General features: G+C 39.9%; 2 protein-coding genes across 7 annotated transcripts; one reads left to right on the top strand and one right to left on the bottom strand.

Annotated features, from left to right (window-relative positions):
- Positions 1–470: 470 nt before the first annotated feature.
- Positions 471–13,492, bottom strand: LOC147307965 (acyl-coenzyme A thioesterase 2, mitochondrial-like). The gene is made up of 4 exons (XM_086271042.1): positions 13,318–13,492; positions 4,700–5,155; positions 4,141–4,328; positions 471–2,495 (listed from the first exon to the last, which is right to left on the bottom strand). The coding sequence occupies exons 2-4, from the start codon at positions 5,148–5,150 to the stop codon at positions 1,887–1,889; spliced, it is 1,248 nt and encodes a 415-aa protein (XP_086127168.1). The 5' UTR covers positions 5,151–5,155; positions 13,318–13,492; the 3' UTR covers positions 471–1,886.
- Positions 13,076–19,607, top strand: LOC147307964 (uncharacterized). Of its 6 annotated transcripts, none has more exons than XM_086271022.1 (14): positions 13,076–13,987; positions 14,747–14,870; positions 15,583–15,608; positions 15,911–15,996; positions 16,145–16,177; positions 16,274–16,363; positions 16,775–16,846; positions 16,955–17,043; positions 17,156–17,258; positions 17,525–17,627; positions 17,707–17,759; positions 17,870–17,948; positions 18,170–18,666; positions 18,864–19,607. In XM_086271022.1, exons 3-14 carry the CDS (start codon positions 15,602–15,604, stop codon positions 19,164–19,166), a joined length of 1,515 nt encoding a protein of 504 aa, XP_086127148.1. In that variant the 5' UTR covers positions 13,076–13,987; positions 14,747–14,870; positions 15,583–15,601; the 3' UTR covers positions 19,167–19,607. The 6 variants fall into 6 exon arrangements, with proteins under 6 accessions (XP_086127148.1, XP_086127147.1, XP_086127149.1 ...); XM_086271021.1 differs by lacking the exon at positions 13,076–13,987 and adding an exon at positions 14,053–14,454; XM_086271020.1 differs by lacking the exons at positions 13,076–13,987; positions 14,747–14,870 and having other exon boundaries at positions 15,467–15,608.
- The last annotated feature ends 290 nt before the right edge of the window (positions 19,608–19,897 follow it).

Below are 19,897 nucleotides of genomic sequence, written 5' to 3'. Positions count from 1 at the left end.
CAGTTAAATACCTTCTTCAGGAACAAAAGGCAGTACACAGCTGTTTCACACCTTAACCTCCTAGGACCTGGCGTCCACATATGTGGACTTCCCATTTTGGGTTATTTAGACTAAAATACTCAATTTTGCTCTACAAGGGCCTGATATCCACTGATGAGGACATTATACTGCTACTGTTCTATCAAAATTTTCAACGAATATCCTTATATGTGGCTCTGATTTTTCATAAAAACAAAAATAAGGTAAAAAAAAATCTGGTAATTCTTTGTTTTTACATTCATTGGGCCCCAATATGCCCAAATATCAAAGAGAAATTAAAAATACATGCTGTGGAAGAGTTCGGGTCTTACGAGGTTAAGGTTCACACTCCCTTGCTACCTACCAGAGTCCTCAAAGAGACAAAAGTTTCTTCCTGTGGAGCTGTCTGCTTCCCTCAACTTCCTTACTACACCCCCACCATTTGTCTTATAGTATGAGTGTGAAACATGTTAAAATCCAGTGGCACCAAGGCATTATACAATAAAATAATGTGATTAATACATAAGTAAAAGAAATTCCTATACACTGTCAACTGTGATTGGTGTGTGCGAGTGTATTATGCTCAAGGAGCTTTTAACTGCACAAATGAGCAGATTTGTGAAGTTTAGCTTCAAAATGTGTTTTTATATGTTCATTATGATTTTGAAATATGCACTTGTAAATAGCTTTCTGTATGTTTACATTTCTGTGTGTTTGTGTGGAGCAGGGATTTGTGAGCACTCAAAATTCACACAGTGCACACATTTGTAAAATCTTTTTTTTTAGATCATTTTGAGATGTATTATTTCCATAAAATATGCAACAGCCCAAAGAGAGTTTTACATGCATGTTTTTTTCTTAAAACCAAAACTCACTGAAGAAAATGAGTCACTAGTCCGTGCTGTTTCTTGATGTACCCGTGATCTTGTGGACTTATGACGGACTTGAGTCGCAGACCAAATATGGTTCAATACAAAATATGCTCAAAGCAAGTGAATACCTTATTTCTAGTGACGACTTGTGTGGACTTAGTACCTTACTTACTACCTTAAAATACGAGTAAACCATTAAACAGGAGTAGCTACATTGTCTCACCTTGTTTTGTTTTTTCTTCTCACATAATAACAAACTGCTTCCACCTAAAGTTAAGAAATTAATCTGTGGGTTGGACCATATCAATAAAGCCATTTTTAGTTTCCCATTTACACATTATATATATTTGAATATTTTTAATATGTTATGTTTCATGGGTCATCTTTTTAATTTGCTGGTCTCTCAGAAAGGAAACTGTGTAAATTAAACTTTAAACTGAAGTCTATTTGTCAGCTCATTATTCTTTGTTGCGTTTTTTTTAGGCTTTAATAGTTTTAACACAATTGTTTTTTGTTGTTGTTTTTAATTACAACATAAAGATCAATTTACAAAAGATAAGTACAGTAATGTGGGATCAAATAACAAAATCAGCGTTACGCAAAAATTAAAAACATGTATCTACACTCATCATATAATGTTTTTGGCACTGTGATGATGGAACAAATAGCCAAAACAAATAAAAAGTAATTTCAATGAAACATTAAGAAAGGCCGACTGGAAATAAACCATAGCTGACTGTAGAGTCCAGGATAAGCAGACAGAAGATCAAGTGACAATCCCAAAAAATTATAAAGAAAAATGAAAAAAGAAACATGTGTACAGGGCTCAGGAGATACAGGAGGGGAAGACATGTGCGAATCATAATTTCACCTAAAATTTCAAACTGTCATATTAACAACTATTATATTAATTATAAAATGTGATTTTCATACAGTCAATTTGCTGTCATGATTTATGTTTCTGTAACTCAAGCTTTCTAATCATCCTGTTTGAATCTATAACTTGGCTTTAGTCTGTGCTGCATCACAACTCAGGTGAGTTTTGAAGAAATCCTGGATCTTCTTCCACAGGTGGATCTCAGCTGCTATGTGGGCCTTGGGCTCACCTCCCCACAGCACTCGTTTGCCTACACCTGCATTGAAGCTGGAGGGGCAGTGGGGTGCATAAGGTGGCTCCAACATGTGTCCAGCTCCAGGGTAAAAAACAGTCTCAAAGTTCTCCTTCCCATGATGCTTAAGTCTCACTACCATTTCATCCATGTAGGCTTCGCTGTCCCAGTTGAGGTCGTCTCCTACAACCGCAAAAAGAAAATGGCTCTTGGCTCGTTCAATGGGGATCAAGCTGCCCTTATTCTTCTCTGCCAGGGGATCTTCAAGAGCATCCTTTATGATGATTGCACCTGACTCGGTGGGAATAAACTTGCTTTCGTCAAACAGTATTGATGACAGGATCTGCCGTTTCTTGTAGTAGAGAGGCGTGACCACATTGGCGTTACAGGCATTCATGCACACTATGGCCTCGACACCTGGCACAAAAGCAGCGAGTGCCAGTCCGATATTTGCTCCCTTGCATCTTGACATTATGCCAACTCCTTTACTGCCCACCTGTGAAATAACACAGAAATTAAAAGGCGATGCAAATCTATAAAACATTTGGAGCGCAGGGCTGACTCTACCTGTCATTATTTTCATTTTTGTGGACTACATATGCATATTACCATTACTAAATAAATAAACACATTCATATATGCACGGTGAAGCTATCATGATCCGGGTGAGTGGCTGGAAACTTCTACCAGGGTCTTGAGTCTCCTTGGTATCTGGCCCTGGGCAGGGCCGTCATATCTCCAACAGCTTCACTCACCTGGAGCTGAGTTGAGGCAATCAGGCTAAAGAGATTTAAGCCTTACACTGATATTCCCTCTCCAACAGTTTGTCAACTACTTCATGTTGGTAGCTGGCTCTAATGCTCCATGTTATTTGCCAAGTGCTTTTCTTACCTTGTTCTCTTGTGCCCTAGCTTTTCCCGGAACCTCCAAAACCCTTACCCCCAAATTAAGCTAATCTCTTGAACCTCGGATAACCCAGCTCTTCTCTGGAAATCTCTCCGTGCTTCACCTGCCTGCCCTCCTGCCATCACACTCCTTCGGAACCTACGGAACTCAGGTCAGCCATCTCACACCGTCTAACTCACGCCCCCTCTCCCTCCAAGCATCTTTCACTCCACCTGCAAGTAAGCAAGACATATAGCCATGCTCACCTTTTCTAGTACTCCCCTTTTACCACAGTTCTAACTCCACGCTCCTCAGTGTGATCGCTCTATGTACCAAGCCATGCTACAGTTACCCCTTCAAGCCCAATTTCCCCCACTTGGCCCCATGACCACGTTATCACGCTACGCAGAGCCGCTGTTACATTCTACAGTCTATTCCTCTTTTGGCAAATCTCTCAAGCTCCTCCAGATTTTATTGGCTTCTAGCATGGACCTTGGTTCACTTCACACTGCAAATTTTTGTTTGTTCTCGTGATTGTCCTTTTTGAGACTACAATTCTAGATTCTAGTGTCTTGGCAGTAGTACTGGGGTCTTTAGACACATCTATCACTAGTTTTCTTTCTAGAGTGTTTGAAATCTTTTGCTTCCTACCCTGCCAAGCTTGTTCTGTACTGTGTGACTCTCTTGGCTGAATTTCTTAACTTTGCATATTGAAACTTGGAAATGCTGTGATAACTTTGTATATCTATTTCTTGCTTAGAGATCTTCAACATTTCTTATTCTATAAAATTATAAAAGGATTTCTTCTGTTTTTGGGGTGATGCGTTCTCAAGTGACAGCTCAAACATTGCACAGCAGTGGCTTCTACTATCAATAAAAAGGTCAATTTTTCAGGGGGCTGATAATGTTGATCTTGAAAATTATTATATGTTAGAAATTATTATGTTATTGTGTGATAATAGAAACAATTCATGTTTTCTCAAGAAGATTTGTGCGATTACAAAAAATATGTCGTAAAGCTGAGGCTTTATGCTCTCTGAAATTTATTCAATTATCTGAATGAATGTAAATGAGAGTATTTCTGAAACTCCACTTAAGCTAATTAAGATCCCCATTAGCTACAGGAATACAGCAGATATTCCACCTGGGATCTACAAATTTACTCTCCTCTCTGAGAATGCACAGAGTATAGAAACATAAACTTTCCTTCAGTATGAAACATCTTTCTGCTGTCTGTGCGCACTAGAGCAACTCACCTTTGGTTGCTGTTTTAAGAAATTCATTGCTTCTTCAAAGTGGTCCAGATGTGTCTCTGTGATATTGTCACCCTTCTTATTGTACACCGCCACTGAGAGAACCACAAAGCCTTTGTTAGCCAGTAGACTGGGTCTTGCCTCAGATACTGAGGTGGGCAAATCCAACACAGCAGGAAAAGGACCTTTTCCTGGAAGAAAGAAAAAAGATTCTAATCAGCAGCAAGTCATATTTTAAATTTTATTCTTAATTTCTCTGGAAGCCAGTGAAGGGACGCAAGAATAGGTGTAATATGTGACAGTCAGCTATTTTTTGTTAGCAGTCTTTCAAACAAAGGTCTTGCTGCATTCTGTACTAACTGGACATGAGTTGTGGAGGACTGAGAAACGCACCTGAAATGTGAACTACAGTAAGCAAGGTGGGAGAAAATTAAAATTTGAACTAGAAGTTTCAGATGACTGAATGACAGTTAAAGTTTAATTTCAACAATGTTGATTTAAAAGCTGGTTAATGTTAAATGAACTAAAATGAACATAGAAACCTAGGAACCACCTCCAGTACCTGGAGGAGTGAAAAGGACTCCACGGATGTTCCCTTCATTGACGGGAACCCTGGTGACCCCATCTCTCATCAGAAGCCTCTCATTCATCATCTCTGCCAGTAATCTGCCCTCCTCCTCATGCACAGAAAACTTCACCACCTGGGGGTTTATGGCATTTGTCTTTAGATATATTTTGTGCATGGTATGTGGCCTCATGGAACACAGCAGACCCATGGGTTCTACTCCAACGTAGCTCCCACCTAGCGAGGGGTCTCTTTTCAGGTCGACCTCCCCACTGCCATCAGCCCTGTAGGTGGCCGAGGAGCTGAACACCACTCCCTTGTCATCAGTTAATTTGGCTCTCATGTTGACAACCTGCCTTGGCCTCAGCCCGGCCACCTTCACCTGAATGGGCTCATCAAACATACATTTGATGCTTGGCAGCAGCTTCAGTCTCACTTGAGAGGACATCTTTTCTGAAAAAGAGAAAAAGATTGGACTTTATGAATGTAAGATAAAAAGTCCCCTTACACAATACTTTTTGTAAGAAATTTCAGAGACAGATCGATCCATATTACATTACATTATGTTTATTAATTACACCAACAACCCACTGTCCCAGTTTGGTCTCTGAGTGCAGGAAACCCAAATCCAAACTCCACTCAAAAAATGTGCCAGTTTAAATATGTATCATTAGCAAGCAACCACATTACAAGTGCCCACTGTACTCTCTGTCAATAATGTTAATACTAGATCCATTTCAGACAGTGGCAGTAATATTTTACACTGGGCAGCAAATCAGCACAGCAGGATCTTCCAGAGCGAGACAGAAACTCTGACTATTTTTTGTTAATATTTAACAGCTCTTGCACAGCCACTGTTAGTGTGATACCTTTGCACCAGATACCCTCCCATGCACCCATCAGTAAAGACTTCTTTCTAGTTAAGTAAATGGTTTGCATGGATTTCCATTAAAGGTTTTTTTTATGTTCAGTACAATTATTCAGTCACTCGTTGCACTTCAGGCAGTTTTGATTCCCGTTTTCATGATCACACAGCCACTTCAAAAGGTAAACACCAACTTCAAAGTGATATTTCTCTTCCATTGTTTACAATTAAACTTTTAAAAACAAAAAATTTGAATAGATGTTGATTAGGACAAAAGGTCCCAAATCCATGCCATCAATGCATAGTCACAATTAATTAAAAGTTAATAAGACTTGCAAGGTGGTAACACAAGCTGACTGGAAATAACAGAGGCACAAAGAGTCCAGGATAATCAGGAAAAAGTGATCCAGTGATCCAGTCCTGCCTGGCAGGATGATGTGTTCACAGAATTTGATATATATTCTGTCATGCAATCAGTTAAACCAGGGATAGGCAACTCCAGGCCTCGAGTGCCAGTGTCCTGCAGGGTTTAGATCTCACCCTGGGTCTCGCACCTGAATCAAATGATTAGTTCATTACCAGTCTTCTGGAGAATGTCAAGACACGTTTAGGAGATAATTTAGCAATTTGAATGAGCTAAAACCTGCAGGACACCGGCACTTGAGGCCTGGAGTTGCCTACCCCTGGGTTAAACTGTTATTGATTTCTCAATGTTGTTCACAAATTACATTCTCTATACCCTCAAAGCAGTCCTGCAGCTTTGAGGGTATTCACAAGACCGCCTTGTGAATATGGGTCTTTTAACAAGAGGAATATATCTCCACGTTGGGTGAGTGTTGAGTAATTACATATGAGAGCATGAGGGTGGGAATGGATGTTTGTATCTGGTCGGGTATCAGACGCCACCTCTCTGGGGGCATCTCGGGCCCTCCAAGGTATGGAGGCCTATCTCCCCCCACCACTTCCCCTGCCAGTGACAGACGCCCTCAGACATCGGTGCGTTGGTGGTTCTTTGTGTCCGGGGATGGGCGCCCAGGTACACACCGACTCACTCCTTGGTGGCTGCTTGTCGGGGCCTGGAGCCTGGGGCTCGCTCGGACCACTTCGGGGGTGGGGTGCCCTCAGCCTCTCGGCCTGGGGCTCGGTCACTCAGGCACAGCTGGCTGCCAGCGGAGCTCACGGGCACGTCACTGCAACCCCCCCGGCTTCTGCTCCGCGGCTGCTGAGTGACCCCTCATCTGGGACTCTCGTCAGCTCTTTCTGGGATAGTGGCGCGGCTGCCCCTCTGTTGGTCTTCCTTGGTCTCTTGTGTTCTGGGGGCCTCTGGATGTTTGGAGTTTTGATCTCCTCCATACCTGCTTCATGCCCTGGTGGATGGGGCTGTGGCTCCCCACACCCTCTAGCACAGCGGTCCCCAATCCCCGGACCGGTACCGGTCCGTGAGTCGTTTGGTACCGGGCCGCGAGAGTTGAGGCTCAGGTGTGAAATGTATGGTTTTCAGGGTTTTTATCGTTTTTCAGCGTTATTTTGTTATCGTTTTTATCGTTTTTATCGTTAACTCGGTTTTCCTGGGTCTTTTCACGTGTGTTATGAATAAATCTTCTTTTTTTCGGTACCGGTACTAGTTTTATTATGTTGTATTTATCCGCAACACCTTAAAGGTCCGTGAAAATGTTTTTGGGCATAAACCGGTTCGTGGGGCAAAAAAGGTTGGGGACCGCTGCTCTAGCAGATCATTACATGAAGGAACCTTTTAAAAACAAGCGCGTTCATGCTTACAGGTGTACACACGGGTGCTCACACACACAAACTACACCCTTTTTGGCTCCTACCTCAAAGCACACTGTGCGCTGTTGATCTTACGTGCTGCACAATAATGTTTAATATTTAGTATTTACCGTTATATTCCCATAGATCATCGTGATGTTGTTTATTCTATTGCTCTCGTTTTCTTCTGCTTGTTTTCTTTTTTCATTCCCAACAGGTGAAATTAAAAAAAAGTATCTACTGTTATCTATTGTTAGCTAGTTTATTGTGAGGGTGTTGTTTTTAGATTAGATTGGATTAGATTAGATAGAACTTTATTAATCCCTCGGGTGGGTTCCTCTGGGAAATTCGATTTCCAAAAAAGCACAGCACCGACAGAAGTTACAGAGTTACAGAATATTATATATATATACACACACACACACACACACACACACACACACACACACACACACACACACACACACACACATATATAAATACAGAGACAATATAAATAAAATATACGAAGGGGATAAATAGAATAAATAGGAATAAAAAATAAAAATACAAGTGAATTGCACATTTCAAGTATTGAGGTCTATTGCACTGTTGACTATTTACAAAAGTATTGCACAAAAGGTATTGTACAGTGAGGTGAAGAGGCACTACAGCTTAGTTGTTCCCCCCTCCTTTGTCCTCCTGTTTCCCCTCCCTCTCCCCTCCAGAGAGGAGTTAAACAGTTTGATGGCGTGTGGGACAAAGGAGTTTTTAAGTCTGTTAGTTCTTGTCTTGGGGAGAAGCAACCTGTCACTGAACAGACTCTTCTGGTTGTTAATGGCCGTGTGCAGAGGATGCCTGGCATTGTTCATAATGTCCATCAGTTTCTTTAATGTCCTTTTCTCTGCCACTGTCACCAGAGTGTCCAGCTTCATGCCGACCACAGAGCTAGCCCTCGGCCCTGTTTCAGGAAGCCGGTTTAGTGGAAAAACTGAGTAAGTATACCCTGAGTTAACGAAAACTCTGGGTTTTCGGTTTCACAAAGCGAGTTCAGCTGCAGCCTGAGTGAGTCACTATGACGACACACGCCGTGAAGCTAACCTGCCCCCTAGCAGGTTTACTACAACTAACCCTGACTGTCTCCGCCCCTTTGTCGGAAACCTGACAGTAGGAAGTGTCAGACATGGCGTGTCCCTTCCTTGAAGAGCCAGTAGATCGTGAAGCCCAAATTCTCCGCAGAGCTCTCCGCCGGGAGAGAGTGATCAGAGCGCGTTTGGACATTTTATCATTTCCTGATGATTTTCTGTGTGAACGTTACCGTTTTTCAGCACAATCTATAATTTATTTGGATAACATCCTCAGGCCATATATTACGCATGTGACACATCGCGGACATGCTCTCAGTTCTGTACATATTATTTGTATTGCACTTTGGTTTTTTGCAAACGGGAGCTTTCTGTATAATATTGGTGACGCTGAGCACGTTTCCAAGGCTACCGTCTGTCGGGCAGTCAGGAATGTTACAGTTGCACTGAAACGTCTCCTGCACTCGTTTGTGGTGTTCCCCGGTCATAGACCCACAAGATTCATCAAAGAGGGATGCCACAAAATTGCAGGTATCAGGATGAACAAAACTTAATTTATGATGTGGTGATACTTGAACTACTACTTAAATTTTACATTTATTTTCAGGGTTCCCAGGCGTGATTGGCTGTACAGATGGCACTCACATTCCAATCATTGCTCCTTCAGTAAATGAAGGAGACTATGTGAACAGGAAGTCTTTCCACAGCATTAATGTACAGGTACATAGTTCCCTGTAGCATGTCAAACTAACAAATTATTTCATTATAGTAATGGATGCTAATTTGTGTTCTCTGCACTGTGAAGATCATATATGATGCTGCCAACATTATCACAAATGTGGAAGCCAAGTGGCCAGGCTCTGTCCATGACTCACAAATATTCCGTGAATGTACACTGAGCACAAAATTTGGACATGGTGAGTTGAAAATACTTTAAAATATATAAAGACCAATTGCTTCAGGGACATTTGAACTGAAGTGTATCCTTCTGTCTTAGGAGAGTTCACTGGCTACTTGCTTGGTGATAGGGGGTATCCATGTTTACCCTATTTGCTTACCCCTTACTCTGACCCTGAACCGGGCCCACAGCAGCGATATAATCTGGCTAATTGCAGGACAAGAGCCAGAGTTGAAATGACTATCGGAATGCTTAAGGCCCGGTTCCAGTGCCTGCAAAGACTCAGGGTCACCCCAGAAAGGGCATGTGACATTATTGTGGCATGTGTGATTCTTCACAACATTGCCACAATTAGAGGAGAACACTGTCCTTCTGAACCAAACAGCAGTGATCCAAACCATGAACATCCTGACCCTCCCACGGACATACAAGATGGAAGCGCAGTCAGAGACACCATATGTCACAATCATTTCTTTTGACCCATCACCTCAACATGTTGAAAGAAGAATAAACAGATTTTTTGTTCAACTGGCTTTATTGGTCGCCTGTATTTCCTGTACACAAAGTATTAAAAGATGTAAACCTCATAAAGTGTCTCTGTTGCTTCCTCCTCTGTAACAGCTGTCAATGTTTCTTCATTATTTTCCTGTAGTAAAGAAATAAACAACATTGCTGTTCTACTGTAAACTCATATAATCTGTGGAGTATTACTCACAACTGCATGTTGGTCTGGCTCAACAGGAGGCTGCACCAGATGCAGTACACCATCACCATCAACTGATAGAATATGAGGTTTATACAGGTCACTTATAACTTACAAGGGACCAAATGGCAATTAACAAACATACCAATCACCTTACACTTCATTGTCATTATGCTCTCAAAGACAACCAAGACTGAGGGAAGGCAAAATCAGTACGAAAATCACTTCACTACAAAATAATCCATTATGGTAAAGAGTTTATCAAATGAATGAGCAGCACTGCAAAGGTGACTGTGAAGAAAGGATGTATGCACATCATGTATTATTTTGAATTTACCCCCTATGTAGGCACTTGTGTCTTGCGGGGTTATTGACTCAGAGGATGTCCCCGCAGAGATGCCTTCGGCCACAGGGCGCCCACTGTTTTGGCTGAGGGCCAACTGCTCAGCCTCTGTGAGTGGTGGTGGTGGAGGACCCCCACCTGTTTTTCGGGCCTCCACTTTTTTTCTGTTGGCTATAACGGGTCACATTTGAGCATACAGAGTAAGCAAATATGTACTTGTAATGTGCTCAGATAATTTCAATAAGTGCTTACAGAAAGAAAATTAATGTAGCCTCTAACTGCAATTGATTTACATCGGACAAACAGACCAAGCACTATGGCTCATAATACAATTACACCTCACCTGTTTGGACTATATTTTTATTAGAGATGGCACGATACCACTTTTTTATGTCCGATACCGATACCGATATCATAAATTTGGATATCTGCCGATACCGATATGAATCCGATATAGTGTTTTTTAATCAACAAAACTGTTTTTTAAAATATCTTGCTGCATTTTGCAAGTCTGCAAGTTCATACTCAAGTTTAAAACAACAACTACACTAAAGCTATTCTGTTATACCTGTGTACAAAAAAAATATTTAATAGTTCAGCAATACTGATCAATCTAATAAACTTAGACCTACACCATCCTCCCTATTCTGGTATTTTAAAGAGTACTTAGCGTAAATATTAAGCAACCTAACTAATAGGGTTCCAACTCCCAGCAACAACAAAAATAAATAAATAAAAAATAGGGAACCACCCCTCACGCGCCACCTCATGATGCTTAATCGACGTAATCAACCTTAATTTGATGCAGTGTGAAAAAAAATGCACAGAAATCAATTATTTTTCAAGAAATATTAAATAGATTCAACATCTTTCTTCAACAAAATTGCAGACTGCACAGATGGTACCTTCCCAAAGGAAAAAGTACTATAGCTTACTAGGGTATATATATTAGACTTAATAGTCACTATATACAGTAATTGACTTCTATTCATTTTACATCAAATTAAAACTTTGTGTGTCAGATAATTATTTATTAAAAGCTAGACATTTTAAATGAGAATAAGAAAGAAAAGTATGTCTTTGTGCCCCCTTTTCCCAGTTAATGCCCTATCGGCCCCCCTGGATAAACTTTGCTAGATCCGCCCCTGCACAGTTACCAGCGTCAGCTACGTAGAAAAAGATCCTGGTGTAGAAAGTAATATTAAATAAATTCTAACAACAGCTTATCAAGCTTAAACGTGCTGCTGTTGTTCAGCCGCTGGTTTCCTCTTTCTGGTGCAAAGTGGGCCAAAAACAAAGACGGACTCGCGACAGAAAAGCCGATCAGCTGATCATTTAAGCAGTTTCACGATTGAAGTAGCAGCCGGAGAGCGAGAGGCAGTCGCTCGTTAAGCTTAACGCAGGAATGCTTTACAAACATTCAGAGATGGACTTACACACTTGCTTTACTTCTCTCGGGGATAACTTTGTCGGAGATGAAATGCCGGGTTGCTAGCGAAGCTCCAAATGCTATCCAGACCACAGGTCCCGCATGCCACAGCCACTCTATCACGTGATGCATACTGCTCCGACATGCTAACGTTCTGAGGTGAGTTACGGCGTGTTGCAAGTTTTGTGAGGTGCTTTCGTGATATTTAATGGATCGGATTACATTTTTTATTTTTCTCCGATATCCGATCCAGTAATTTAGGTCAGTATCGGACCGATACCGATACGTAATATCGGATCGGTCCATCTCTAATTTTTATATTTCATTTTTACTTGCTGCCAGGCACGTTTGGGGCCTGTTGGGTTGCACCTGCGCTCACATCACATCACAAAATAAAATGTATAAAATAACAAATAAAATAACATATGATAAAATAACGTGTTAAATGGGTGGAAATCCCTAGATCAATGTTTAAATTAACACTCACGCATTGACTCTGTCGGCTATGTTTTGCCATGCATGCTCTCTTTCTTTTGCAGCTGTGGCTGTGTTACTTTTTTCCGCGGAATTTGCATGTTATCGGCATATGCTGCCATCAGAATTTCGGCCTCAAGCGCTGTGAAATACATTGACCGCGCCTTCTTTCCCTCCGTCTCCATGGTGACTCGCTTAATCTGTGCTCCGCTTATCAGGGCTTTATGTATCCTCGTCCGCGCGCTTCACTTGGGGTTGACGCAACTCCGCGTTGATTGAACTAATTGTTATCAGCCTTTCTGAAACCGAATATTCCGAGTTGGACAGTTCGGGGTTACTCAACCGTGAGTGTCGTTTTTCACTCTGAGTTTTCTAAACCGGCTTCCTGAAACAGGGCCCTCCTGATCAGTTTCTCCAGCCTGGATGAGCCTGGATTTCTCCAGCCTGGATTTATTATGTTGCTCTTTGTTTTTTTTTCTTCCCCCCTTTCTCACCATCTCTTCTCCCCTCTATTTTTCTTTCTTTCTCACCCTCTCTTTCTTTCACCCTGTCCTATCCCCCAGTCATGTCTGTCCCATCTTTAAAAAATGAAAATAAAATAAATACATAATTATAATAAAGGTCAGTTAAATAGACCAATATGGCAAAGCCACGATGATCCACTTGGTAAAGTAAATCCACTTGGCATCTTTCTTGGCCTTCAGACAACAATTCTGATGGCTAAAAATCCAAACGGGACAGGCAAAAATAAATAAATAAATAAAATAAAATAAAATTATATATATATATATATATATATATATATATATATATATATATATAGACCTCAATACGTAAATTATCACTGTACTGTAACATGTACAGTACTTGCAAAATAGTTTTCCATATGTTTACATTGCTGTGTATCTATGTGGACTGGAGCACGGATTTGTGAGCACTCAAAATTAACTCAGTCCGCACATTTGTATATCGTAGATTATTTTCAACCTTTCGAGACAAATGTATCTCCATATATGTGCAACAGCCGAGAGTTTTACAAGGATGTTTTTTTTTTCTTAAAACCAAAACTCACCGAAGCGAATGAGTCTGGTGGTTGGTTTTGTTTCTCGAAGTACCCGTGATCACGCGGACTTAAGACAGACTTGAGTCGCAGCCCAAATATGTTTTAAATTCAAAATACGCTCAAAGTACGCTTCTGGTGACGACTTGTTTGGACTTCGCCTTAGCCAAGTATCCCAGAATGCATTTCAAACGAAATTCAGAACTGGAAGTAAAGTTCTGAAAAAGCACTGTTTCTAGTGCATAAAATAGTGCGACGATTTCGGCGAGAATGTAGCAACATTAAATATCCGGCCAAATTATCAAAATATTACCTATTTGCAAAAGTTAAGCACAAGATATATAATTTTTTAGGATATATTATATATATATATAATGGGTGACGTTTGCTTTTCTGCAGTGGTTTATTCTTGAGAAAATCGGTTTTGCAGAGTTTAAAGTCAGCCTGCAAAAAGTGTCTGATTTTATTTCACTTTAATGTGTTGACATCGGTGTTTTTACCCACCACAGTCGAGCCAGCCGCCGCTTGTTAACCGCTTAAACGTTCGTGCGCTTCTACACTGAGTTTTAGGGTAGTATGTAACATGTCGATCTGTTCCTGGATATCCTGAAAGCCGATGTCAAATCAGCTCCAGAAATGATCATATTATATTTCAGCTGTTTTCAAAACAAACGGTCTGTAGGTAAGTTTGTAGATTATTTTAGAATGCAGAAAACAGGTCATTTTAACATCTGACCTTATTGTTTTTGTTGAGTTAGCAGCATGATCCTTGAATACATGTACAAGAGTAACATAATATTTTTTAATATTATAGTTCATACAGCACACACATGTTACTGAAAGGTTACAAGTCTGTTGATTGTTCAGTCATTGACTAATCAGTCACCACACTGAAGTTCTTAACAACTGATTTGTTAAGAAGTCAGTCCACCGTTTGCTCCAGTCTTTCCAGAGTGCTTCACACTGATGGTCCCTTTAAAGTCGAGCATTGTGCAAGAATGAACTTTGCATGCCCTGGACTTTCAAACTATAGTCGGGTTCCTGATAAGTGGATACAAACAACTCAAAACGGTGAACTGTAATTGTCGCTTAACAGTAAAACTGGGTTGCAGTGTTTGTGAATGCAGCTTTATTGAAACTGTATAGAAGGTGTGAGAAGTTATTATAGAATATTACTGCTTACCTGTACTAAAAGAATGGAGCCGGTATATTTCGCTCTCAGATTGCTGCTTTACTTGAGGTTCATAGGATATTTAAAAGTAGAAGGCAACACTGGTTGGTGATGGAGATTGTTGGTCAGACCTAGAAACTGTATGTGTGTTACAGAGCTTTTTCTGGCTTTTCTTTTATTCTTGCAGAGGATGTTGTGCTTATTTTACGGACGATCTGATTTCCTCGTGTCAGCATTGTTCCCACATCATCATAATTAATGTTGTTCCAGGTTCAACATTGCAAGTGACCAATCACCTTCTTGTGACGTAATTCCTTTGCGACTTCGAAATACCCGTCAATTCGCCTGTCCGCCGAATTTGAAGTCAATTTAGGATACCTTCCTTTAATAAACGGTAAGCATTATACATATGTTCCTCACTTGGCTTGCTGTTTGTTTGCTAGCGATAGGCTACTTGACGACAGCATTAGCTAACCAGTGTTCTCTAGACCAGCGTTCCCCAACTTTTTGGGTGTTTCGTGGCCCGGGGGTTGGGTCAGGCAAAATTGCAGTAGCTTCCCTGATCATTTTACAAACATAAGTGAAGAGAATCTGGACTAAAAGGCCTAGACTTATGGTTGTGTGCTGAATCTATGAATCAAACTATCACCTGGAAACATAATTAACTGGTCCATAGCTGTGAAACTGGACATGAGTTCTTGATTCTATGGAGATTAACAGTAATCCAGAAATTTACAAATTTGTCCCAGGGACATCGCGTAAATGTTGTCCCTGGGACATTGTGTAAATGTTGTCCCTGGGACATCATGTAGAATTTGCCCTGGGACATCGTGTAGATGTTGTCCCTGGGACATCGCGTAAATGTTGTCCCTGGGACATTGTGTAAATGTTGTCCCTGGGACATCATGTAGAATTTGCCCTGGGACATCGTGTAGATGTTGTCCCTGGGACATCGTGTAAATGTTGTCCCTGGGACATCGTGTAGATGTTGTCCCTGGGACATCGTGTGATAGCTTGTAAATAATGGAATGAAAATTATTGATTGTTATTAACTTGTGAAAAAGAAGTGTAACAAATCCACATGTTATGTTCTTACACCCTTACAGAAACTGTGACTCCTTCACAATGTCAGGTAAATGTCAACTCATGTTGAATAATCAACCAATCAAGCCTTTTATTATCACATGCAATGTTACACGTACAACTGCAATGAAAATTTCACCCCCTTCTGACCATACATATATTGCTTAAACATCACATTGGGAAGACAGGTCGGAAACAGTTAGGAAGGTCAGAAAACAATTTAATTAATAGATGAGGAGGAGAAAAAAGAACTACAACCAGACAAAGCTCCTAGAAGACTGAAATGGATGATGGTTGCAGCATGCAAAAAGAAAATGATATCTGTTGACTACAGCATATGCTTTCTCACAGATTACCTTGTGGGAGTAGCTGGACCAAACTCTATTGGTATTTCAAGTTTGAAATCCCTGTTTGACCAGACTAACATTTCAGATGAGGTACCTCTTGACATAAAAATCCTTTTATGTTGTCATAAAACTAATGTTAAATTCTGCTTTAAATACACTTTATTGTACAATTTACTTAATGAATCGTATTCCTTAGTTCTGTTTTTATTTATATGTATTTATTTATTTGTTTTATAAGGTAATAGATGGCCTAATCTATTTGCAGTGTGAGGTATGTTGAAAAGCTTGTTTGATCATAATGACATAGCATGTTTACGTTTTTTGTAATGTATTTGAAAACATAGGTGTATTTATGTTATTTTTATAGAATTTCCCTCACATTTATCCAATACCAAGCCAAATCACTGGAAAAATTTTGGATGGGTCCACAAGAGCACAAAGTGCATACTTTTTGAAGGTATGACTTGGACTGTGGTAACTATGTTCTTATCACAAAGGGTTTATAAGTTGCCACTATAAACAAACAGCATTTTCCAAAATTGAAGCCTTGTCAGAAGAACCTGAAAAATACCTTTCTGAAACCTTTTCTGTGTAAAGACTTGTTCAAAAGCAATGCACACAGATTAAAACATTTCTGTCTTGGCCAACTGATAAAGAACACCAAAAATTGAGTGGTGCGTGTTGAGTCTGTGGTCTTGATTTGTTTTGTACACACTATAGAAATTAATTAATGTAAACCAAAAATGACACTTTCTATATGTTTGTGTATCTGCAGAATTAATTACAAGTCTCACCTGACAAGCTTTTGCAGTTTTGCAGTGTCATTCTTGACAGAAAAACATTCTTGTCACATTATTTTTATTTCCAGAAAAACATCTTTCAGATGTATGAGAAATTGATTGGAGCCTGTCTGGAAAACGGCAGCCACTGGACCTTGTTTGTAAGTTGCACAGATTTTGCACTCTCTCTAGTGCATGATACTTTTCAGTGTCCCTCATTAGGAAAGCTCAAGGCCCAAGCCTACCATATCCATCTTTTTACAAAACAGTTTTGTGACATACCCAAGAGGACCATAGTCTATATGAATTCATTTGGCGAGTCGGAGGTCAGAAAAAGTGCGGTGTTGAAAAACTGGAGGTAATTAATTAACATATTTAACATAACATATTTAATTTAATTGAAATCATTACCGAACGTGGTTATTGATTTCTCTATATGCTTTTTATTTGTAATAACTGCGATCTCTCAGCTCATTTGCTTCAGCAAGAGGCTGCGCTGGAGAGTGGACCTTGTCACATGTGAGCCACCCACATCAACAGGATGGGAACTCATGTGGAGTGCATGTCATAATGGTACTGAAAACTATAGCTTTAACCTATATAAGTAATGTTTACATTTTTGCCTATTCAGTTTTTAAAGCCTTAGAGGCAGGATGGTAAAATCTCAATTTTTTTTGTAGATTGAACCATTTCAGCAGTAATGCTTTGCTTTGGTTGCTCTGTTTTTTTTTTTTTTTCTCGGGGGGGGGGGGGGGGGGGGTTAAAAACAAACAAACATTTCTTTGTTAATCTAATTCTTTTTGTTCTTTTTTTTTTTTTTCTTCTTCGTCAATTATTAGTTTGCCCAATCTCTCATTGACGGTAAAACACAAGTGGAGGAGTACAACACTGAAATCACAAAGCTCAGGTCCCGACTTTGCCACTACTTATTTTCCTCAATAGGTAAAGATAAAATTAGCTGCCTTCTTTTTCTCTAACATTGGAAAATGTAACTTGTACTTAAACAAATTATATTTTGCAGATCGAACTAGGAAGTGCAGTCAGTGCTGGTGTGTGATTGCAGCCAAAGACCGGGTACACTATGACATGTCCTTAGCCATATAGATTGTTTATTTAATGGACTTTGTTCATTTGTTTTTTGTTTGTTTATTTCTTCTTCTTTTTTCTTTTTTTTTAATTCACAGGTGCAGTGCCAGAAATGTGGTGCATACAAGCACATGCGTTGTTCAAAGTCTGTTTGTGGCATCTGTATCTTCTGTGAGAGTAAGTCACAATATAACTAAACAATGTCCAAAAATGTTTAAAGTGAAATTTTTTTTCGTAATTTTGCCTTTGCACACCAGGACTGTGTAATTAAAGTGGACGTTTCAAGATCCAGTTTTTACACAAAACTATTTTAGACATAACTGTGTCGTATTGTGGGGATTTCTCTTCACAATTAAATTGATATAGTGCTGTTTATATCATTCTTCTTTATGTAACAGCACAGTGCAGCACAGCAGAGGGAAAGGAGTTGTGCAGCATAGTGGGTGGCTATACAGGAGGAGCAATAGAAGTAGCCAGTGAAGAATGTCATCAGGGAAAGCATCAGGCAGCGAATGACAAAGGAAAAGTTCCTAAGGGAGAGAACATCTGCAGCAAATCGACAAGTAACAGTGAGATAGGAAGACTGACAGTCAGAGATGAAGGTACACAGACTGAAAGAGATGAAGGTACACAGACTGAAGACAACGAAAAAGAAGCAGAAGTATACGGCACAAGTCTGAGTACAGATAATGCTGCTGCTGATGATGTTGACAGGATCGATGCAGATACAGAATTCCAAACTGATTCAGAAGGAACTAGTACAGTTTACAGAGTGCATGGTCGCTTATCTGTACCAAGCTCAAAAAAGAAAACCTACACAATAACAGAAGACGAGATCAAGCGCAGAATCAACGCAGAGAACATGTCAGTTCATGTTTTCAGAGGTTTGATTGGGGTAGGTATACATTTCGTGATTTTGATGTCACCTGAAATAAATCCGGGTTACTCGTATCAATGAAGTGACAATGTGGCTGGAAATTGTGCATTTGCTGCAACATATACACAATTACACCATGTAAACAAAAGCATTTAACTTTGTGCGCGTGTGTGTCTCTCTCTGCTCTTTTGGTGTTTGCACTTTTTCTTTTTTAGGGCCGTAAAGCCAAACTGCCCGCAATGATTCTTGACAGGCCTAAGAAGGCCAAAACTAAAGTAACAGTGTTTAGTGTTCTGAGTGAAGAGGAGGCTGGGGAGCTAGCCCTCGGGTTTGCCGGAAGATTGGCATTGTTAATCTTACTTTCTAATAACAGACAGACTCTTCTCAAAATCCAACACGATCTTAAACATGAGCTGACTGATTCCTCAACCTTCAGTTTGCTGACACACACCTTTGGCCCCGCTGCACTGGATTCTGTCATTTCATTCCTGTGTGAAAAACTTGATCTTGTCTCTTAAATAATGAAACCTTTTGTGACTTTTGTTTGTTCTGTAAATCAGAATCTTGAAAATTGTTCATTGTTGTTCTAAGTTTGTGTTAACTATTTGGCAAAAATGATTGGTTCCTAATCCAAACAGCATAATGACTGTTCTAACACATATCTTAAAAATGCTACAAAGAAAGAAAATTATCACATATGTTTCAATATGAATGTAATTGTGTCACACTCGGTTTGTAGTAACTTTCCTGTTTTATTTTGAGTTTTGGTATGTTTACACTGTTATTTTTATTTCCCGTGTGTTCGTCTTCCCTTATTAGTTTTACTGTATTTAATTAGTCTGATTTAATAACTTATAATTATTTACTTTCCAGTGTGTATATATGCTCCTCGTTTGGATTATTGTTTGTTTGAGTTCTGCCTGTCTTTTCTATTAAAGATTTGGACTTTTGGACTATTAGTGGACCTCGTAGGTTTTTATTCTGTTCAATTGGTAATTGACTGGGTTTAATTTAGTGGCCTGGAAAACAGGCCAGAGGGGTCTGGTCATTTTAACCCCCTAAGACCCGAAATCTTCCATGGCATGCATTTTTAATTTCTCTTTGATATTTGGGCCGATTGGAACCCGATGAATGTAAAAAGAAAGAATTACCAGGTTTTGGTTTTTTTTACCTAATTTTTGTTTCTGAGAAAAATGAGAGCCACATATGAGGACATTAATTTGAAATTTCGATAGAACAGTTGCAGTAT

Source organism: Aulonocara sp. 'chitande type north' Nkhata Bay, linkage group LG18 (assembly GCF_057382095.1).
Source record: "Aulonocara sp. 'chitande type north' Nkhata Bay isolate Kocher_YH1m ecotype deep benthic linkage group LG18, A_spYH_male_GT1.1, whole genome shotgun sequence".
Classification (NCBI taxonomy): domain Eukaryota; kingdom Metazoa; phylum Chordata; class Actinopteri; order Cichliformes; family Cichlidae; genus Aulonocara; species Aulonocara sp. 'chitande type north' Nkhata Bay.
The sequence above is the reverse complement of the archived record's forward strand: the minus strand, read 5'-3'. Positions and strand labels throughout refer to the sequence as shown.